The following is a 16598-nucleotide window of genomic DNA, read 5'->3' on the forward strand; positions in this document are numbered from 1 at the left end:
TGTCTTTGTAAAAAGCCCTTTGCTAATTTTAACATGTAAGCAGGCTAAATTTAGCAGCTTGGCAGGATAATCAACAGAGCACATTATCAACAGGTTTCAAAGGGACTATTTGTTCTGCACTTATTCAAAGTAACTGGGACATTGTTTGTAGAAAGTGTGTTGCTGCCGAAATTTTTTAAAAGTCATTTTTCAAAGCAACACAAAGTAAACTACGTTCATCTCCATTAGATTGTTGTGGAGGCATAAATCTGAGAGACAGGTGTATCCAGATCAAACTAAAACTATCTGCATGGACTGATGCCACCAGAGAGACGAGAGAAATGACTTAAAATACCTTGATTTTTTTTCAATTGTGGATAAACTGTGAAACCAGACACCTGACAGCCAATCACAAACCAATTTTCTGTACCAGTGGATGTTGTAACGTTGAGTCAGATGGACAGATGGACAGCAGTGATTGTCCTCTCTGTCTCTGTCTGTAGAGACCCAGCCTGTTATATTGCAGTGTTCACTGTCTGTCCATTAAAACGTTTGACAGTTTTTACTGGTTATTTGTCTGTGACATTCTCTGGCTCAGATGTCCTCAGTTCAAACTTTCAGCTGTCCCACCGGTGTGTCCAGGTGTACAATAATAATAATTCATAATTATTTTAAATTAATTTTTGTATGATAGTATCACATTGATTGATAATTCAAACAAGCCATAGTTTGACATTGAAAGACATCCACTGCTGCTACTCACATCTTCTAAACTCTCTGTTTCACAGCTTTCATTGTGGTTTAACTGTCAAACTGTTTACTTTAGTACGGTTTGTGGTAAAATGTGGGTCTGTACTTTGAACCAAATGCTAACATGCTGACAATGACAGTAATAACATTACAGTCTGGATTAGAATGTATAATATTTTGGCCTGAAATGTCAGACTTTGTCCTTCTCTTGTCTTGGTTTTTAGCAGTTGACAGTGCTGGATGTTGGGCTGTAGTAAGGTCCTGCTGTGGAGCAGGAAGCTCCAGGCTCCGACCCCTGACCTCTCTGTACAGTTTTAGGTTAGATACCACAACCACATTAAAGTGGTGAGCGTTCTCAGAGCTGAAAGCTGCTGCACAGTTTCAGAAAAGCAGTCAGGAACGTGATGTGCTACAAGTTTTCATCACTGATCGTCCAAGACTCTGCAGCTGGTTTAGTGTTTTCATCAATAATTCAGAGACTAAATGATTTCAGATCTGAATCCTCTGTGAGGACTCGAGCCTCTATCCTGCTGCACTCTGCAGCACAGCATCTGACCGTACACTGCAGGATACAGCCTCAACTATCACTGACTTATGTGAAATTTAATTTTTCTGCTTTGTGGCTGGAAAATAGAAGATAATTTCTGTTGTGGTGATGCTGTCAGCCAATCACAGGCCAGGCTGAGTCTGGTTTATGAATACACGAGGAGGAAAATGACAGTTGAAGGCTTTGTGGTCTGTTTCAGCTGCAAACATCGGCCTGTACGATAACTGCAGCTCATGTTATCAACCTGCTTCCACTTTTTTCCTGAAAGCAGAATACAGACAGCAGAGAGCCAGTCTGACTGGACTGCCATCAGATAACACTCAACCACACTCAACATCCAGGTGTGAAGACACATCGCAATCTGATCAAAGCAGCTGACACACAACACGGAGCAAACAAGGTCGAAGCTGAAGCCTGTAGCCTCCTCTGCAGAGTGTCTGAGGGAAGTGCTTCTCCTCTGTTTTAAAAAGTAAGAAAATGTGCTGAAATAACGTCATGCGCTGAGTGAGGATGGATTAATGATGGCACAGCCTTTTCTCTCTGACAGATAACATCCAGTGTGAGATAGGAGGCTGACATCAGCTGACTGTCTCTATTCAAATCCATTTTCAACATTAAAGTCACAAGGGTTCAAAAACAAGTTCTGACATTCAAGCTGAATTAGGTCTCGTTTGGAATTTGCAACCATTCACAGAACTGCAGAACTTGACTGAGCTCCTCTCAGAGACAGGTAAGAAAATTATAAAACCGTACTGTTCAGAGTTAACAACTAACCAGAAAGTCATCTAACTTTCCATTAACAGGTCTAGAGTATGTAATATACCACAATATTTTGTAATATAGGCGTGAGAAGTTTAATCTGCTTAAATGAGTCAGCATTTCTTATATTTGCCGTGAAGCTAAGTTAACACACGCGTTAACACACATACAAAAGGCAGGAAAAAACATTAAAGACGTTTGTAAATGAAACTTCAGACTTTTTAAACACCCTCTGAGTCTTTTTGTTTAGGGAAGTGAAGTCAGCGTTTTCTAAAAGCAGCAGCTGAACAGTGTAATTGTTCATAGCACAGCTTCCAGTTAGCTAAAGATGCTAGCAGCTAGCTAGGCAGGAGGCGGGGCTTCGCCTTCGTATTTAGGACCTCGCGGATACCGCCGCGGCTACTGTGACGTCAGAGCGGACTGCTGCTACGAGCAGGTCAGGAAAGATGGCGGCGGAGGAGAGCAGGTTGAAGCAACGGAATCACAAGAACAGCATCTTCAAAGAAGGTAATTAAACACGTATCGAGAGCTGAATGGTGTTATCGACGCGGCAGACGGCAGCGGAGAGGGTCTCCACCGCCTTGTGTTAGCGTGTGTTTCACAGAGGATAATCGTTATGAAATGACACTGCGGGCAGCTCTGCTCCGTCGAATAATCGCATCTTGTGTCGTTTCGCATCCCGCTGCCAGTCGGAGTGTCCCGCTGTGTCCGAGCGGTAAAACATCACCGAAAACATGGCACTTTATTTCTGGTAACAGTGACCGTGGGCAGTGTTTCGTCCGACATCGACTTATTCCCGCTGTGCGTGGTGTATTGTCCGGGAGCAGCCAGTGTTAGGCGTGTTGTTAAGCTCCTCACCTGCAGACGAATGTGTATTTGTTGTTAGCGGTCTGCTGACAACCGCTAGCCTCTTCGAGCTAGTTCTTCATTGTTCTGTTGTGCTTAACACCTGTAAAACTGTCAACAGCTTGCTAGTAGCCGCCCGATATCATAATTAACAGTTGGCAGCTAGCTAACTTCGGTTGCTGAATAATTTCAGCTCGGCTAGCGCACCTTGCAGAGGATAGTAGGATGTTTAAACAGAACCGGACACCGGCTTTTAACGTTACACATATTAGCCACCTTATATTGTACGAAACAAATAAAGTGTTATCTTCATAACAGAGCGAACCAATAAATTCTGTCCAGAAAGTGAGCCGGTTAAGCTAACTTTCCCGTCTTGTACCCCAGAAACCGTAAATCGAATCGATTTTTGAGTTACAGTTACAAGCCTTCATCTCGCTGCCCATGGTAACTAAAACGCTAAAACTACCAAACTAAGCATAACCGAGCTTTTCTGTTTTTTTGTTTGTTCTTTTGTGGTTCCTATTACGCTCTGTGGCCTTTTCGGTGGTACGAGAAGCGGTCCAGTCGGTTCTGATTCTTAATGGATTTTGTCATGCACTAATACATGTACATGTGTTTGTATGCAGAGTCAAAGATTGCCTTGAGAACCCGGGGGTGCAGTACAGTGTTTTGGGACAGACAGACTCCCTCTGTGGGCTGCCAACTAACTCCACATTATTCTGTTCCAGTTTCACTTACTCACCCTGCCCACAGATATCTGTTTGGTGACTATCTGAAACTGTTATCAAATTATAATCACGGCCAAGAGACTGGTGATCTTCACAAGGCTGCTAGGCTACTTGCAGTGGGTTGGTTTCTCTCAGCTACCTACTAACTGGATACCTGATTTGAAGTTATTTTACAAGCTGGCTGATGATGAAACATCCACCTTACTGTGCTTTGTCAACGTGACAACATGAAGTGTAATGTTGAAAAATGTTTGATGGGGTTTCAGCAGCAGTGTTGACGTGTTAAAGCTTAGCACAGGCTAATGAAGTTTTCCTGGATGAATTGTAAATGTGAATGTTTGGGCCACAAGAAGCTGGTGCTGCTTGTGTTGTTGCAGCTGCAGGGAGCTTCCCGTGACTTTGTGTGTGGAGGACTGCACACTGTGCTAAAGTGGGGCAATACCAGAGGCACTGGTGGTCATGTGACATATATGTAATTGCCCTGGTGTAGTTTTCCTCCTATTCCACATTCACATCTTGAAATCCTCAGCTCTCCAAACTACATATTCCTTCTACAGAATAAGGAAGACTTGCCAGTAGACATACACTGATGGTTATGGGTGTGGGTTTGTGAGTGAAATCAAAAAGGGAATTTGCAAGGCTTGAGAACTGTATTTGTCGTTCTCCGATAAGACAAGGGCTTTTCCAGAGAAGCACATCAACATTAAACTATTAGGTTTTGTAATGGATTTGTCTTCAGTATCTTTTCTTACACAAGAGCATTTTAAGACTGGCCATTAGACACTTTGGGCGGCAAGAAAGCTTTTCCTCAGAGTTATGAATACGTGTACTGTGAACATTGTTAGGAGAAATGTTGCTCACACTTGAACTGGTGTTTTAATCATGTCATTCATAGCCCTCATCATACTCATGAGTATCTCCTGAGTTCTGACACACATGACCCCAGGCCATGTAGGTCAGCAGTTCTGTGAGCACGTCTGTCTGTTGTGAGAGCAGCCAGACCACACACTGTTGTTAAAGTGTCTCAGCACTGAACAGGACTGTCCACAGAACTCGCAGCAGATTCCTGTGCTCTGCTGACGAGTGTAATGACAGAGTGACTGATGGAAGGGGGTGATTTGAGAGGAGAGCTCTGCTATGAGGAAGTTACAGCTTAAAATGAGAATACAGAAATCCACCGGCCAGCATGACCTGTTAGATAAGCAGGGAAATATGCTTATTCACCGCTGTTTTATCAGTGAACTAATAACGTAAGAAACTCACTGAGGTGTCACTGTGATAGGAAGGAATACAAGGCAACAGACAGGACCGGATGATCCACTGATCTGTCCAGTTTTTTATTTATAACTGCTGCTGAAGTTGCAGTGGGGAAGTTGCTCTGTGTTCAGGTTATTTTTGCCTAAGGTCTCCTTCCACAATAAAATACCTGAACAACAGGAGAACAGCTAACTCTCTCCTTCTTCCTGCTTTTTTTGGTCAGCAAACCACAAAACTGTTTATCACAGCCAACATGTGTTTAGCAGTGGGACAGACAGTCTGGTTACTTAGCTGCTCTGTCCCCTCCTGCTCTCTTTTATAAGCTGTGCTGTAATGGAGTTGTCAGACAACTGGGTGAGGATGAAATAGTTATTTGTTTGCAGCTCCTGAATATCAAATCACTGTTTTATGACCTGAAATCATCTGACAAAATAACACAAATGCAGCTTTATGTCAGCAGCTCTATGGTTTGGTCAGCTGCGTTAAATGGGTGATCACAGAGGCAGGTGTTGTTAGAAGAAACTTTTAGAGTGCAAAATTTAAGGGTGTATGGATCCAAAATATAAATACCCAATAATTATATTTAACTCTTTAAAGCATTTAACTGAAAGGCTGTTTTTGAAGTGACATCTGTGATATTATAAAAACAAAACACAGAGACTGATCTGGTCCCTAACTGTGGTCAAGTGACAACTCACCTGACGTCATCATGTCTCTTAAATCTACAAAGGTGTCCCCTCTGTGTTCCAACAGTGAAAGTACTATCTGATAGATAAAACTGGCAACAGTCGAGTGTTTAAGAGACTATAGTGTGTAATGTGTGTTTAAACAGTATAATGTCTGAAAATACTGAAAAATGCCCGTTGTTAAAAGTTCCCAGAGTTCACTGTGATGTATTCAAATTTTTTTATTTACCTTGATCAACTGTCCAAAACCCAAATTCACCGAGGGAAATGGATAAAATCCTCCCACTGGAGAAGCTTGAACAAGATCAGCTTTTCATGTTTTTGCTTGATTGAATAACTTAAAAGTTCAAGTGCTTTTCAGAGTCGACGGTTTTCTGTTGATTGACTGTTTCAGCTCTAAACTTCTGCTTTGTGCTGGAGAAGTATTTTCCCTCTGGCAGCTCATGTGCAGAACAGAGAGAACACTGGGACACTGAATTAACCGCATCACTGGTCTTCTCAGTTAAAGCTCTCATCGCGGTCCCAGAACAGTTTTTATGTCACACTGTACATTATTTACATCTTCATCTGGATGATGTGACTGTGATAGTTTATACGTTGATCTGTGAATGTTGTGATGAATGTGATGGCGGCAGATCGGTGTTGTGTTAGTGTTGTGTTGCCGCCTGCAGAGCTCTCACGTGGCCCGACCAGCTTTAACACCGACCTGAATGAAGACGCTGTGCATCTTCCCCTGAGACCGCAGGCTGCTCAGGCCTGTTCACTTAGCTGTGGCACCACGTGACGGCATCTGGGTGAGGGCCGTCACGTAACCGTAAGGTCACAGGTTCAGTCCCTGAAACTGATGCACAGTGGCTTCATCATTCTCCACAAATCTTTGTAGGTCATTTACAACCTCACGCTGACCTATGAGACGGAGAAGCACCCGAACACAGTCAGATATGTCTTTGTGAAACAGCCTGGTGCCGTGTACCCAGAGCTGTGGATCAGTGAAGTGTAACCGCTGCCATAAAAGGAGAGCTGAACGCTTTATTAGTTCACAGGTTAAAGCTGACTCTGGAGAACAACACTGAAGGCTCTGTCTATTTACTGTAAACCTCCAGCCAGCACTGCCATCCCATAATAACAGTGATTCCCCTTAGCTTTCCTCTTGGCTGAGCTCCTGTGAAGCTTCACTAACTGGAGGAGGTCAGGAAACTTTTTCCGTCCAGCAGCCGCTGTCACTTTTCAGCACGAGGGTTTATTGATCCCTGTGGACAAACTCGGCCTTCATGACTGCAGTCAGGCTGTAGATAAGAAGGAAGACCACATCCACACTAAAGAACCCTGGAGATTTTTCGAGATGGATTCATTTGAATATTCCAGTGTCATAATGCAGAGGTTTTCTTGCGTGTTTTTTTTTGGACAAATGTTTTCACTCACATGAAACATTTCGCCCCCTTGTGTTCTGAGCCTTCTGGTCAGATTTCAGTCGGACTTTAACCACACCCTTCCCTCTCAGGTGGCCACAGGTTTAAGTCGGACACATCCCAGATGAGGCGTGAGGAAGAGGAGGATGACCTGCTGGAGGAGGAGGAAGAGGAGGTGGGTGTGGCCAGGCCGGTGCAGATCGTGATGGCAGACGAGGAGGAGCACTCGTTCACACTGCACGAGGAGGCGCTGGAGAGGCTGCTGCTGCAGGAGGAGGTGCAGGACCTCCACGTGGTCGTCGTCTCTGTGGCCGGAGCTTTTCGCAAGGGCAAGTCCTTCCTGCTGGACTTCATGCTGCGCTACATGTACAAACAGGTACGCTGTCAGCTGAAGTCATGTGAAACCGTAGAATACTCAGGACTCATGTTGTGTTGGTGTTGTAATCATCTCCCCTGTCCATACTGACTCTGAGGTGACCCATTCCTGACATGACTGCATCTGTAAGACATAGAGGACAAAAGTTGACAGTTCAGCTGATGCTAACATGAGGCTAGCTGGGTATCTTCCAGAGTTAGCCTATTCTGTTCCCATACAGTGCTCCCCTGCTGAGCTTCAGTGGAGGCATAGCAACACAAACAGAGTTTATACTTTAAGCTGTGAACTGGTGGCCTCGAGGTTAAAGGCCTGACTATGAACCGCAGTGTCCCGGGTTCTGTCCACATCTCAGAAAATCCTCAGTTAATTCGTCTCACCCAGCAGGTTGAATATTAACTTCAGCTGAACTTTAGAAGTCGTTTCTCTGCAGAGTGAGGACTCTGGATTTTGTCCTCGTTCTCTTACCATGTAGTTAGCTTGAGGAGGGGACCACTCTGATGCCCACTGTGGACAGGAGGAATAATTACAACCAACAATAATGTGTTTGGACACATATTTGGGAAAGTGAGTGTTGTATTCAAACTCTCTTTAAACATTGTGAACCTGTTCTTCTAAAGTAGAAGTTCAATCCTCTGAAATTTGACAAAACAGAGTCTTTAAAGTTCTGTGGAAGAAATCGTCCGTCACTGAAATGGCACATCAGTCTCCATCTGCTGATGAGGACGCAGCTTTTAAAGACACCTGAGATGTTTTTTTTTTTTCTTTTTTTCTTAAACTTTCCTGACAGCCATGTATTTGGTACATGTTATGTGTCCACTTGGTTTCATTTGCACAGGAGTGGAGGTTTTTCTTTCTACACTACATGGAATCCTCCTCCTCCTCCTCCTCTCATTCATTCTCTTTTATGGTTTAATTCTGGAACTCTTTTACCTGGGAAACTGTGTGTGTGTGTGTGTGTGTGTGTGTGTGTGTGTGTGTGTGTGTGTGTGTGTGTGTGTGTGTGTGTGTGTGTGTGTGTGTGTGTGTGTGTGTGTGTGTGTGTGTGTGTGTGTGTGTGTGTGTGTGTGTGTGTGTGTGTGTGTGGATCTGTGACCTTTGGCCGTGTTAATCTACAGTATGTGCCGATGAACATTCTGGAGGGTTGTACGCTGTAAAGAGGATTTTAGGCCGACACAAAGTCTGCTCTGTGGCCGGGCCTCCTGCAGAACTCTCTGCTGCTTATTCCACACATAAAGGCCATCTTTATGCATAGAATAAGCCCCGCCCACGCCGGTCAGGCCATGGAGCATGTTCACGTTTTAGCTGATTAACTTCATGCATTACTAACTATAAGAGGTGGGCGACACTGATGGTTTGTACTGTGAAGCTGTTCCTTGTAAGCAGTGTTCCACGTTCTGCATCAGTGTGATAAAGTTGTTTGGTTGTAAACGTTCCTGCTGTCTCTGTACTGACTGTGAAATGATCCCATTCTAACCAGACTACACTGTCAGAGAAGGACCAGATCCTACCAGTAACAAACCAGTAAATAATAAACCAACTTTCTGCAACATGATTTTCACCAGGTATTAAAATAGAAGGGACACAGAGTATCTGGATGGACATTATACCATAACCTGTGGATCTGCTGTTCCTCTGTCTTTATACAGTAGTTCAGCTTCATTAGACCAAACACTGACCAGTGAAAACACTAAAACAGCCTTTTTTATTTTCCAGGTTCTTGTGTTTGTTAAAGAACCTTTCATTTCCCCAGTTTGAGGCATAATAAAAGTAATAAACTTAACTTAATAAATTGGAAGAAAAACCCAGTGTTATAAGCTCTCCACCCTCTTGTCTTCCTCCAGTCCGATTCCTGGGTTGGAGGTGAGGACGAGCCTTTGACGGGCTTCACCTGGCGGGGCGGCTGTGAGAGGGAGACCACGGGCATCTTGGCCTGGAGCGAGGTGTTTGTGGTGGAGAAACCAGACGGCTGCAAGGTCGGTCTCCACGGCTGCATTCACAGCCATCATGTTCGACACTTTATCTCCTCGTTTATGGGGAAAAAACTGTTGAGAGCTGTTGGAACGAAATTGTGTGCTGTTGTTTTTGCAGGTTGCAGTTCTACTAATTGACACACAGGGGGCGTTTGACAGCCAGTCTACCATCAAAGACTGTGCCACGCTGTTCGCCCTGAGCACCATGACCAGCTCTGTCCAGGTGTACAACCTGTCCCAGAACGTCCAGGAAGACGACCTTCAGCACCTTCAGGTCAGTATCTGCCTGCAGGACGGTTTTACTTAATACTAACAGCTTACCAGGGCATTGGTGGACCCTGTTACCCTGAGTCAAACATGCTCAGGGTAACAACGAGCATCAGTCAGGTCCAGTTCAACCCCGTTTTCTTCTGTTTTTATGTCAAACAAAAATGAGTCTTATCTCCTGCGTCTGAAGCAAAGAGCTTCTAGACGGCGAGCGCTCAGAGCAGCTAATGGAAAAGCTTTCTTGGACCGGATAATGCTGAATCACTGTAACAATCTGATATGCACATATTAGTTCCCATAGCAGTTGAGCTTTTATGACTGTTGTGTTTGATTGGATTTTAAACGGAGTGGCTGTGTCCTCTCCTCAGCTCTTCACAGAGTATGGACGACTGGCCATGGAGGAAGTCTATGAGAAACCTTTTCAGGTATGGTCTGCTTCAGAACAGAATGGCTGGATGAGACATCAGAAGCTGAGCAGTCAGGACAACTTTTGTCATGTCCCTTTTTTAGTTTGTTTATTAGATTTATATTTCAGAAACATCATACAAAGAGATGTGTGAGATTTAGTCACTGACTGCAGTTTCTGGAGTCTCAGACCATTTCTCTTCCTCACGCTGGACGTGTCCCTCGTTTCAGACTCTGATGTTCCTGATCAGAGACTGGAGTTACCCGTACGAACACCAGTATGGGCTGGAGGGCGGACGGAGCTTCCTGGAGAAACGACTGCAGGTGAGTTTCACCTGTCAGACTCTTCTCTGATTGGATCAGCCCTGGATTGGATCAGGGGGACCTCTGTTAGCCTGATGTATTCAAGTACTCACACCTTTCAGAGACATGGAGGAGGCCTCACATGCACAAAGCTGAATGATACTAATGTGTTAATGTCTGTGTCCAGGTGAAGCAGAACCAACATGAGGAGCTGCAGAACGTCAGGAAACACATCCACTCCTGTTTCTCCAACATCAGCTGCTTCCTGCTGCCTCACCCCGGCCTCAGGGTGGCCACTAACCCTCAGTTCGATGGCCGGCTCAGAGGTACAGCACTGACGGGTTTTTGTGGGTGACCTGGTGCAGGAGCCTGCAACCAGACAGAACAGCAGCTGGTCCAGCAGTGAAAACAACCAGTTCACTAAACACAACAGCAGCTCGTGTCACGACTGAAATGAAATCAACACCAATCAGTGAAACCAGACTTTGAAACCAGACTGTAAACGTAGATTAAACATCATAACATAACAGCAGGCTCATAAATTCAGGGTTAAAGGTTGGTTTCGTTATTATTCCAGATGTAATTAAATGTTGATTCATGTCACTTTTATCAAACATGACTCTGCAGTTTGAACAAATTAACCTCTGGAGCTTCTCGCTGGTTTAATTCACAGAAAACTGGACATCCTCAGGATATCAGTGTAAAATACTGAGCTGTATTTGGCTGATTGATAATAAGCTGCTCAGACTTACTCCTCACGCAGGCAGGTCGGAGCCGTTCACTGTTACCATGGTGAAACAGGAAGATGTGTGAGCTCAATACCTTCATATGAAGTCATTAGTGATTAAGCTCGTGTTGAAGCAGTCTGTGTTCGACTTGTGTCTCAGATATCGATGAGGAGTTTAAGAAGGAGCTGGTGAACCTGGTCCCGGTGCTGCTGTCCCCGGAGAACCTGGTGGAGAAAGAGATCGGAGGAGTCAAAATCACCTGCAGAGACCTGCTGCACTACTTCAAGGTGAGTTTATGTATCTGTGTCGCTTCAGCGGCTTCCAGTAAGACTGAAGTACGGAAGCCCGGAAGACAAGTGTGTGTGAGTTAGTTTCTTTCCATTGTTGTTGTTTGTTTGTTTTATGTCTTGTTGTCCTCCACATTAGTCGCCTGTTTGTTGTTGTGTTCTCAGGCCTACATGAAGATCTACCAGGGAGAGGAGCTTCCTCACCCCAAGTCAATGCTGCAGGTCAGTTCAGCTCACACACAGTCTCCTTCAGAAGATCTGTGGAACGGCTCCACAGCGTTCATCATGGTATCTAACACAGATAACATTCTCTTTAAGACGAGTTTAAAATGAGTGAGTGTGTTTCTCACGTTAAACGCTGATGAACGTCGCCTTTACACGTGTCGTGTTTCCTGTGTCTGCGGTAAATGTACAGTAACATGTATCGCATCCATCAGATCGGAAAAGACTCCATGTTTGTCTGTGATGATGTTACTGGATTATTCTCTACATTAAAGTTATGATCTGTCATCTGTTACCCAGGCAACAGCTGAAGCCAATAACCTTGCAGCTGTAGCAGGAGCCAAAGACGTGTACAACAAAAGCATGGAGCAGGTGACGCCTCCCTGTTCACTGGATATCGCAGGTTTTTCAGTCAGTTTATTTGTGCGCTGTTTTAACTTGTCGTGCGTCCTGGTCTCAGATCTGTGGCGGAGATAAACCCTACATTTCCCCGGCGGAGCTGGAGCGCCGTCACATGGAGCTGCGGCAGGTGTCGGTGCGGCACTTCCGCTCCGTGAAGAAGATGGGCGGCGAAGACTTCTGCCGACGCTACCAGGAGCAGCTGGAGGCGGAGCTCGATGAGGCCTACGCCAACTTCAGCAAGCACAACGACGGCAAGAACATCTTCTACGCCGCGCGGACGCCCGCCACCCTGTTCGCCGTCATGTTCGTCATGTACATGGTGTCGCTGGTCACCGGCTTCGTGGGCATCAACTCTGTGGCCACGCTGTGTAACCTTGTGATGGGCGTGGCTCTGACGGCGCTCTGTGTCTGGGCTTACGTCAAATACTCTGGAGAGTTTCGCGAGGTTGGAGGAGTCATCGACCAGGTGGCTGAAACCCTCTGGGAACAGGTGAGAGGACGAGCTGGTGCTCGTGGAGTGTTTTTGGTTGTTGTTGTCGTCTGTAGTGTTAACGCCTGCTGCAGTTACACAGCTGAGGTGCATCAGTCCGCGTCTTCATCACGTTAAACCGAGAGGCGGAACGATGCCGACTCCACTGTAACACAAACTTTTCTATCAGGAGTGGCCGTTCAGTGTTAGCAGAAAGTTTCTCTGCACGTATTTTATTCTTTACACAGTTTCTCAGTCGTTTCACGACGTGAAATGTTGCTTTATCAGCGTCACGATATGAAATGAGACGTACTGTGAGGATTTAATCCATACTGACCCCGGACATCACTGATGTCCTCCGATAGAAACATCTCTCTGACCGTAGATTCAGACTGAGCTCAGGCTCTAAAGCCACCATCCTCCTCCTCCTCCTCCTCCTCCTCCTCTAATCCATCCTCTTCATTTTCTCCCTCTATGCTTCCAGAGGACTCCACGAAAGGTGAGCACTTTACAGAGCCAATCAGATCAGGAGCACCTGTACAGGTTTATTTTGTTTGAAACAGGTGTGAGAGTAACAGCAGTGAGAACACACATGACAGAAAACCTGTAGCACATGTCATGAAACCATCAATCACAGGTTTAAAAAAACAACCTAAACCCTTGCACATGTGCCTCGTTCACTTCAGAGTTTGTTGAACTTTTTTTTTTTTAAATCAGTTTTTGTGTTTGTCTTATTTAGCTCCTCTTCCTCACCTCCTCCTCTTCCTCACCTCCTCCTCTTGTCTTCTTCTAGGTTTTCTCCAAACTCTTCGAGGTGGCTCGGAGTCGAATCCCGTTGGGAAGCCTGATCCCGGCGCCGAGGCCCCGGCTCGCCTCAAACAACAACGTCAAGAAGAAAAACTAGCGGCACGCCCTTTTCGGCCCTGCTGCGTTTATTTCCTCCCCCCTCCCTCACCCTCTGCTCGGTTGTGAAACGACGTTTTTAGGCCGGTTTGAGACGTTTAAATCCGTTTTTGTTCTCTGACTGTAGGTGACGGCTCCTCGCTGTGCCAGCTGTAGGTTTCAGGACTCGCTGTAGACCGGGACGAAGCAGTTCCATGTATTTTATCTGTCAGTGGGCGGGGTTAAGGTATTTATTGGCGGGAGGGGCCATTATTCCATCACTGAGTGTCATCCCAGGTGTGTGTTCACCTGTCGCACGATGACTCGACATTAATGATTCCCATTTATGTGAATGTATGAAGAGCATGACCACAGACCCTCGTCACGGTTTCCCTCCTCTCCTCTCCTCCCTCCTCCCCTCCTCTCCCCTCCCTCCTCTCCTCCTCTCCTCTCCTCCCTCCTCTCCTCCTCTCCTCTCCTCCCTCCTCTCCCCTCCTCTCCTCCCTCCTGTTGGTTCTGTCGCTGGGCGGCATCACGAGGAGGAGCCACAACCAAAGTTTACAGCTTTACTCGCAGACGCTCTCAGACTGAGCAGACTGACAAACGTGTTGGTCCTCGGGACTTCAGGGACAGTTTGACTTCTTATTTACCCAGAATCAGAAACTCGTGGACCGGTTTCTACTTGTCTGTGCAGTTTGGAGGTACGCTGATGGAACCGGAGCAGTCGCCGCCGCTCATTTAAACGTAGACCAACACGCCTGAGACTGAATGTCAGTCAAATGCTCTGACACGGGTCCTGAGACGTCTCCGTCTGTTGAATTGACCATGAATCTCTCAGGAGGTGGAAACACAGAGAGAAGCCTGAGTGAGAAGCTTCCTTTCCTGAAGCTTTCCGCAGCATCACACTCATGACTTCCTGTCATCACGGCATAGTTTCGTGACGCTGGCGCTCTGAGCGTCACTCTGTGATTCAGTAATGTGGCGTTCTCTATGCAAACATTATTTTGGTGCCTGTTATCCAGCAGGTTGGGTCTCAGATTTCTGCTGTGAGTCCAGAATGGGACAGAAACAACACGTAAGACCAGATTTCTGTCTCGCTCTGCTACAGTTAGTCAGATTACAGCTGCAGCTAACAGTTAATGCCACTATGGATTCATCTGCAGATCGTTTTCTCCACTGATCGATTAGTTCAGTCCATAAAATGTCCAGAGTAATGAAAAACTGTCAGGTTCCAGTGATGCATGATAAAGAAAAATCTTAAATCTGCACATTTACAGTAGTTTTAGCTTTTTAACAGAAACAGCAACATAAGACTCTGACTCTGGGTCCAGGCGACGTTCAGCGAACATCATCATCAGTTTGATTTCTCTCTGACAGACGGAGACTTGTCAGGTTTCAGTCTCCGTCCTCCTGCAGACAGTTACTGCTTCAGACCAGCGTCCGTCAGTTTCTGACTCTGGGAAAGTAGAAAGACTAAGTACGTGAAGCTCAGTTTCCCAGAAGCCCCTGGAAGTGTCCGGCTGAGTGGACGGACTGACTGACTGACTGATGAGCTGACAGATGAGCTGACCGTCAGAGGAGTCTTCAGACCAGTTCATCATGATTACAGCTCAGTGATTGTCTCAGTTTCAGATGATCTGCTTTGATCATGATTTTCAGTATTTACCTCCTTTTTTTTTCCTTTTACTTTAAAGGTTCAGCATCGAGTGAGAGCCACGCTGAGTCAGATGTTCAGGCGGATCATCAGGCTCTCGTCTGGCATCGAGCACAGAGCTGGAGTCCCAGGCCGTTGGGAACTACTTCTTGGCGAGTACAGGTTCATCCTTCCGCCACGGCTCCAGCTCCAAACAGACCTGAGACTGATCCTGATCCTCTGAGCTCTAAAAAAAAAAACGCTAAGATGCCAATTTACCAAAAATGTCTTTAGTTATGGTGTGAGATGTTTCTGGGACGTCAGGCTTCATCAACACTTCCACAGTCTGACTGCCCGTGTTTCAGAGCAGAAGCTTTTTACGTTCACCTGTAGATAATATTTAATGATTGAGCGTGAGTGTTGTTCCCTCTCTGTCGTTCCTGCTCTTCGTCCTGATGAAGGACTGAACCACCTTCCTCCTGTTTTTAAAGCACCGAGAAGCCGTTTAGTAAAACACTAAGAACAGAGCCAACACTCGTCTTCACTCATCGCCCTCGTCACCTGACGGCGTCAGTGTTTCAGTTTTTAAAGCCAAAGTCCGTCAGTAGGACGAACGAGAGGTTCATTCCCAACCCTGACCCCGGGCTGAGGGTCAGAGGTCACCGCGTTGTTTCACTGAATCATGTTTTCTTTATTTAATCATCATTCCATCCACCGCATCACCACTGTGTGCTTTTTGTTTTTGTACAGTTGAGTTTTTTACAGCCTCATCCACACATAGGGCATGTGTATGAAATATTATACATATATAAATATAAATTTTCTAGACCTTTTTGTAGCTGGAAGAACAACGGCTGGGCGGCAGACCAGGTTCAGCTCACTGGATGTAAAGGAATGCTTTCGTGATTTGTGGATATGTCTAATAAATTCCTTTTTTATAAATATATTTGTAAATTTAATCTTAGAGGAGCACTGCGATCCCACCCCCTGCTGGCAAAGAATGTTTATAATCTGGATTTTTTTTTTTTTTTTTTGTCTTCTGTTGCATTTTAAAGTTATTTTCGTTAATTTATTTTTCAATACAATATTAAACCAAACTCCTACAACACACAGAGCGGTGTCGGCCTCTTCTTACAGAGTTCACGCATTAACCTCCCTCTGACGCTTTCAACCACATCTCACAGGTGACGTCATGATCACGTGACGACTGAGCTTCGACAGGTGAAAGTGATGGAAAAAGTTTGTTTCTTTCCTGATCAGCTGAGTCTCTCGAAGAAAAGCATGCAGGTCAGTATAACCCTCCATCAGAACACTCTGGGTTTGTTGGTTTTTCACACACACACACACACTGTGTTGTGTGTGTGTGTGTGTGTATGTGTTGTGTGTGTGTGTGTGTGTGTGTGTGTGTGTGTGTGTGTGGTGTCTTTAACATCAGGTCTTTGTGTGTAGAGTTCAGTCCCTGTGGATTTAAACTGCTCGTGTTAATGTGCAGCTGGTTTCATTTTGTTGTAGAATATATGAATTTTTATGTGATGAATATGTGATTTTGTGTCACAGCCTGAGTGTCGGTGCTTCCTGCTGCAGGACACAGGGTTAAAACACCGTAACCTTCTCATGCTTTAAGAGTTACAGCTAAAACTCTTCTGCACATCAAAGTTAAAGTTGCAGACACAGACTGAGCCGAATCCAACAG

The 16598-nt window shown here is 45.4% G+C and overlaps 1 protein-coding gene across 3 annotated transcripts; it reads left to right on the top strand.

Annotated features, from left to right (window-relative positions):
- Positions 1-1898: 1898 nt before the first annotated feature.
- LOC121180197 (atlastin-2-like) lies at positions 1899-16013 on the top strand. Of its 3 annotated transcripts, none has more exons than XM_041035405.1 (12): positions 1899-2006; positions 7054-7337; positions 9179-9310; positions 9426-9581; positions 9943-9999; positions 10211-10303; positions 10470-10608; positions 11170-11297; positions 11463-11519; positions 11820-11891; positions 11980-12411; positions 13184-16013. In XM_041035405.1, exons 2-12 carry the CDS (start codon positions 7086-7088, stop codon positions 13292-13294), a joined length of 1629 nt encoding a protein of 542 aa, XP_040891339.1. In that variant the 5' UTR covers positions 1899-2006; positions 7054-7085; the 3' UTR covers positions 13295-16013. The 3 variants fall into 3 exon arrangements, with proteins under 3 accessions (XP_040891339.1, XP_040891338.1, XP_040891340.1); XM_041035404.1 differs by lacking the exon at positions 1899-2006 and adding an exon at positions 2423-2542; XM_041035406.1 differs by lacking the exons at positions 1899-2006; positions 7054-7337 and adding an exon at positions 2480-2542.
- Positions 16014-16598: the final 585 nt, after the last annotated feature.

The sequence above is a fragment of the Toxotes jaculatrix genome, chromosome 4 (genome assembly GCF_017976425.1).
Source record: "Toxotes jaculatrix isolate fToxJac2 chromosome 4, fToxJac2.pri, whole genome shotgun sequence".
Lineage (NCBI taxonomy): Eukaryota > Metazoa > Chordata > Actinopteri > Toxotidae > Toxotes > Toxotes jaculatrix.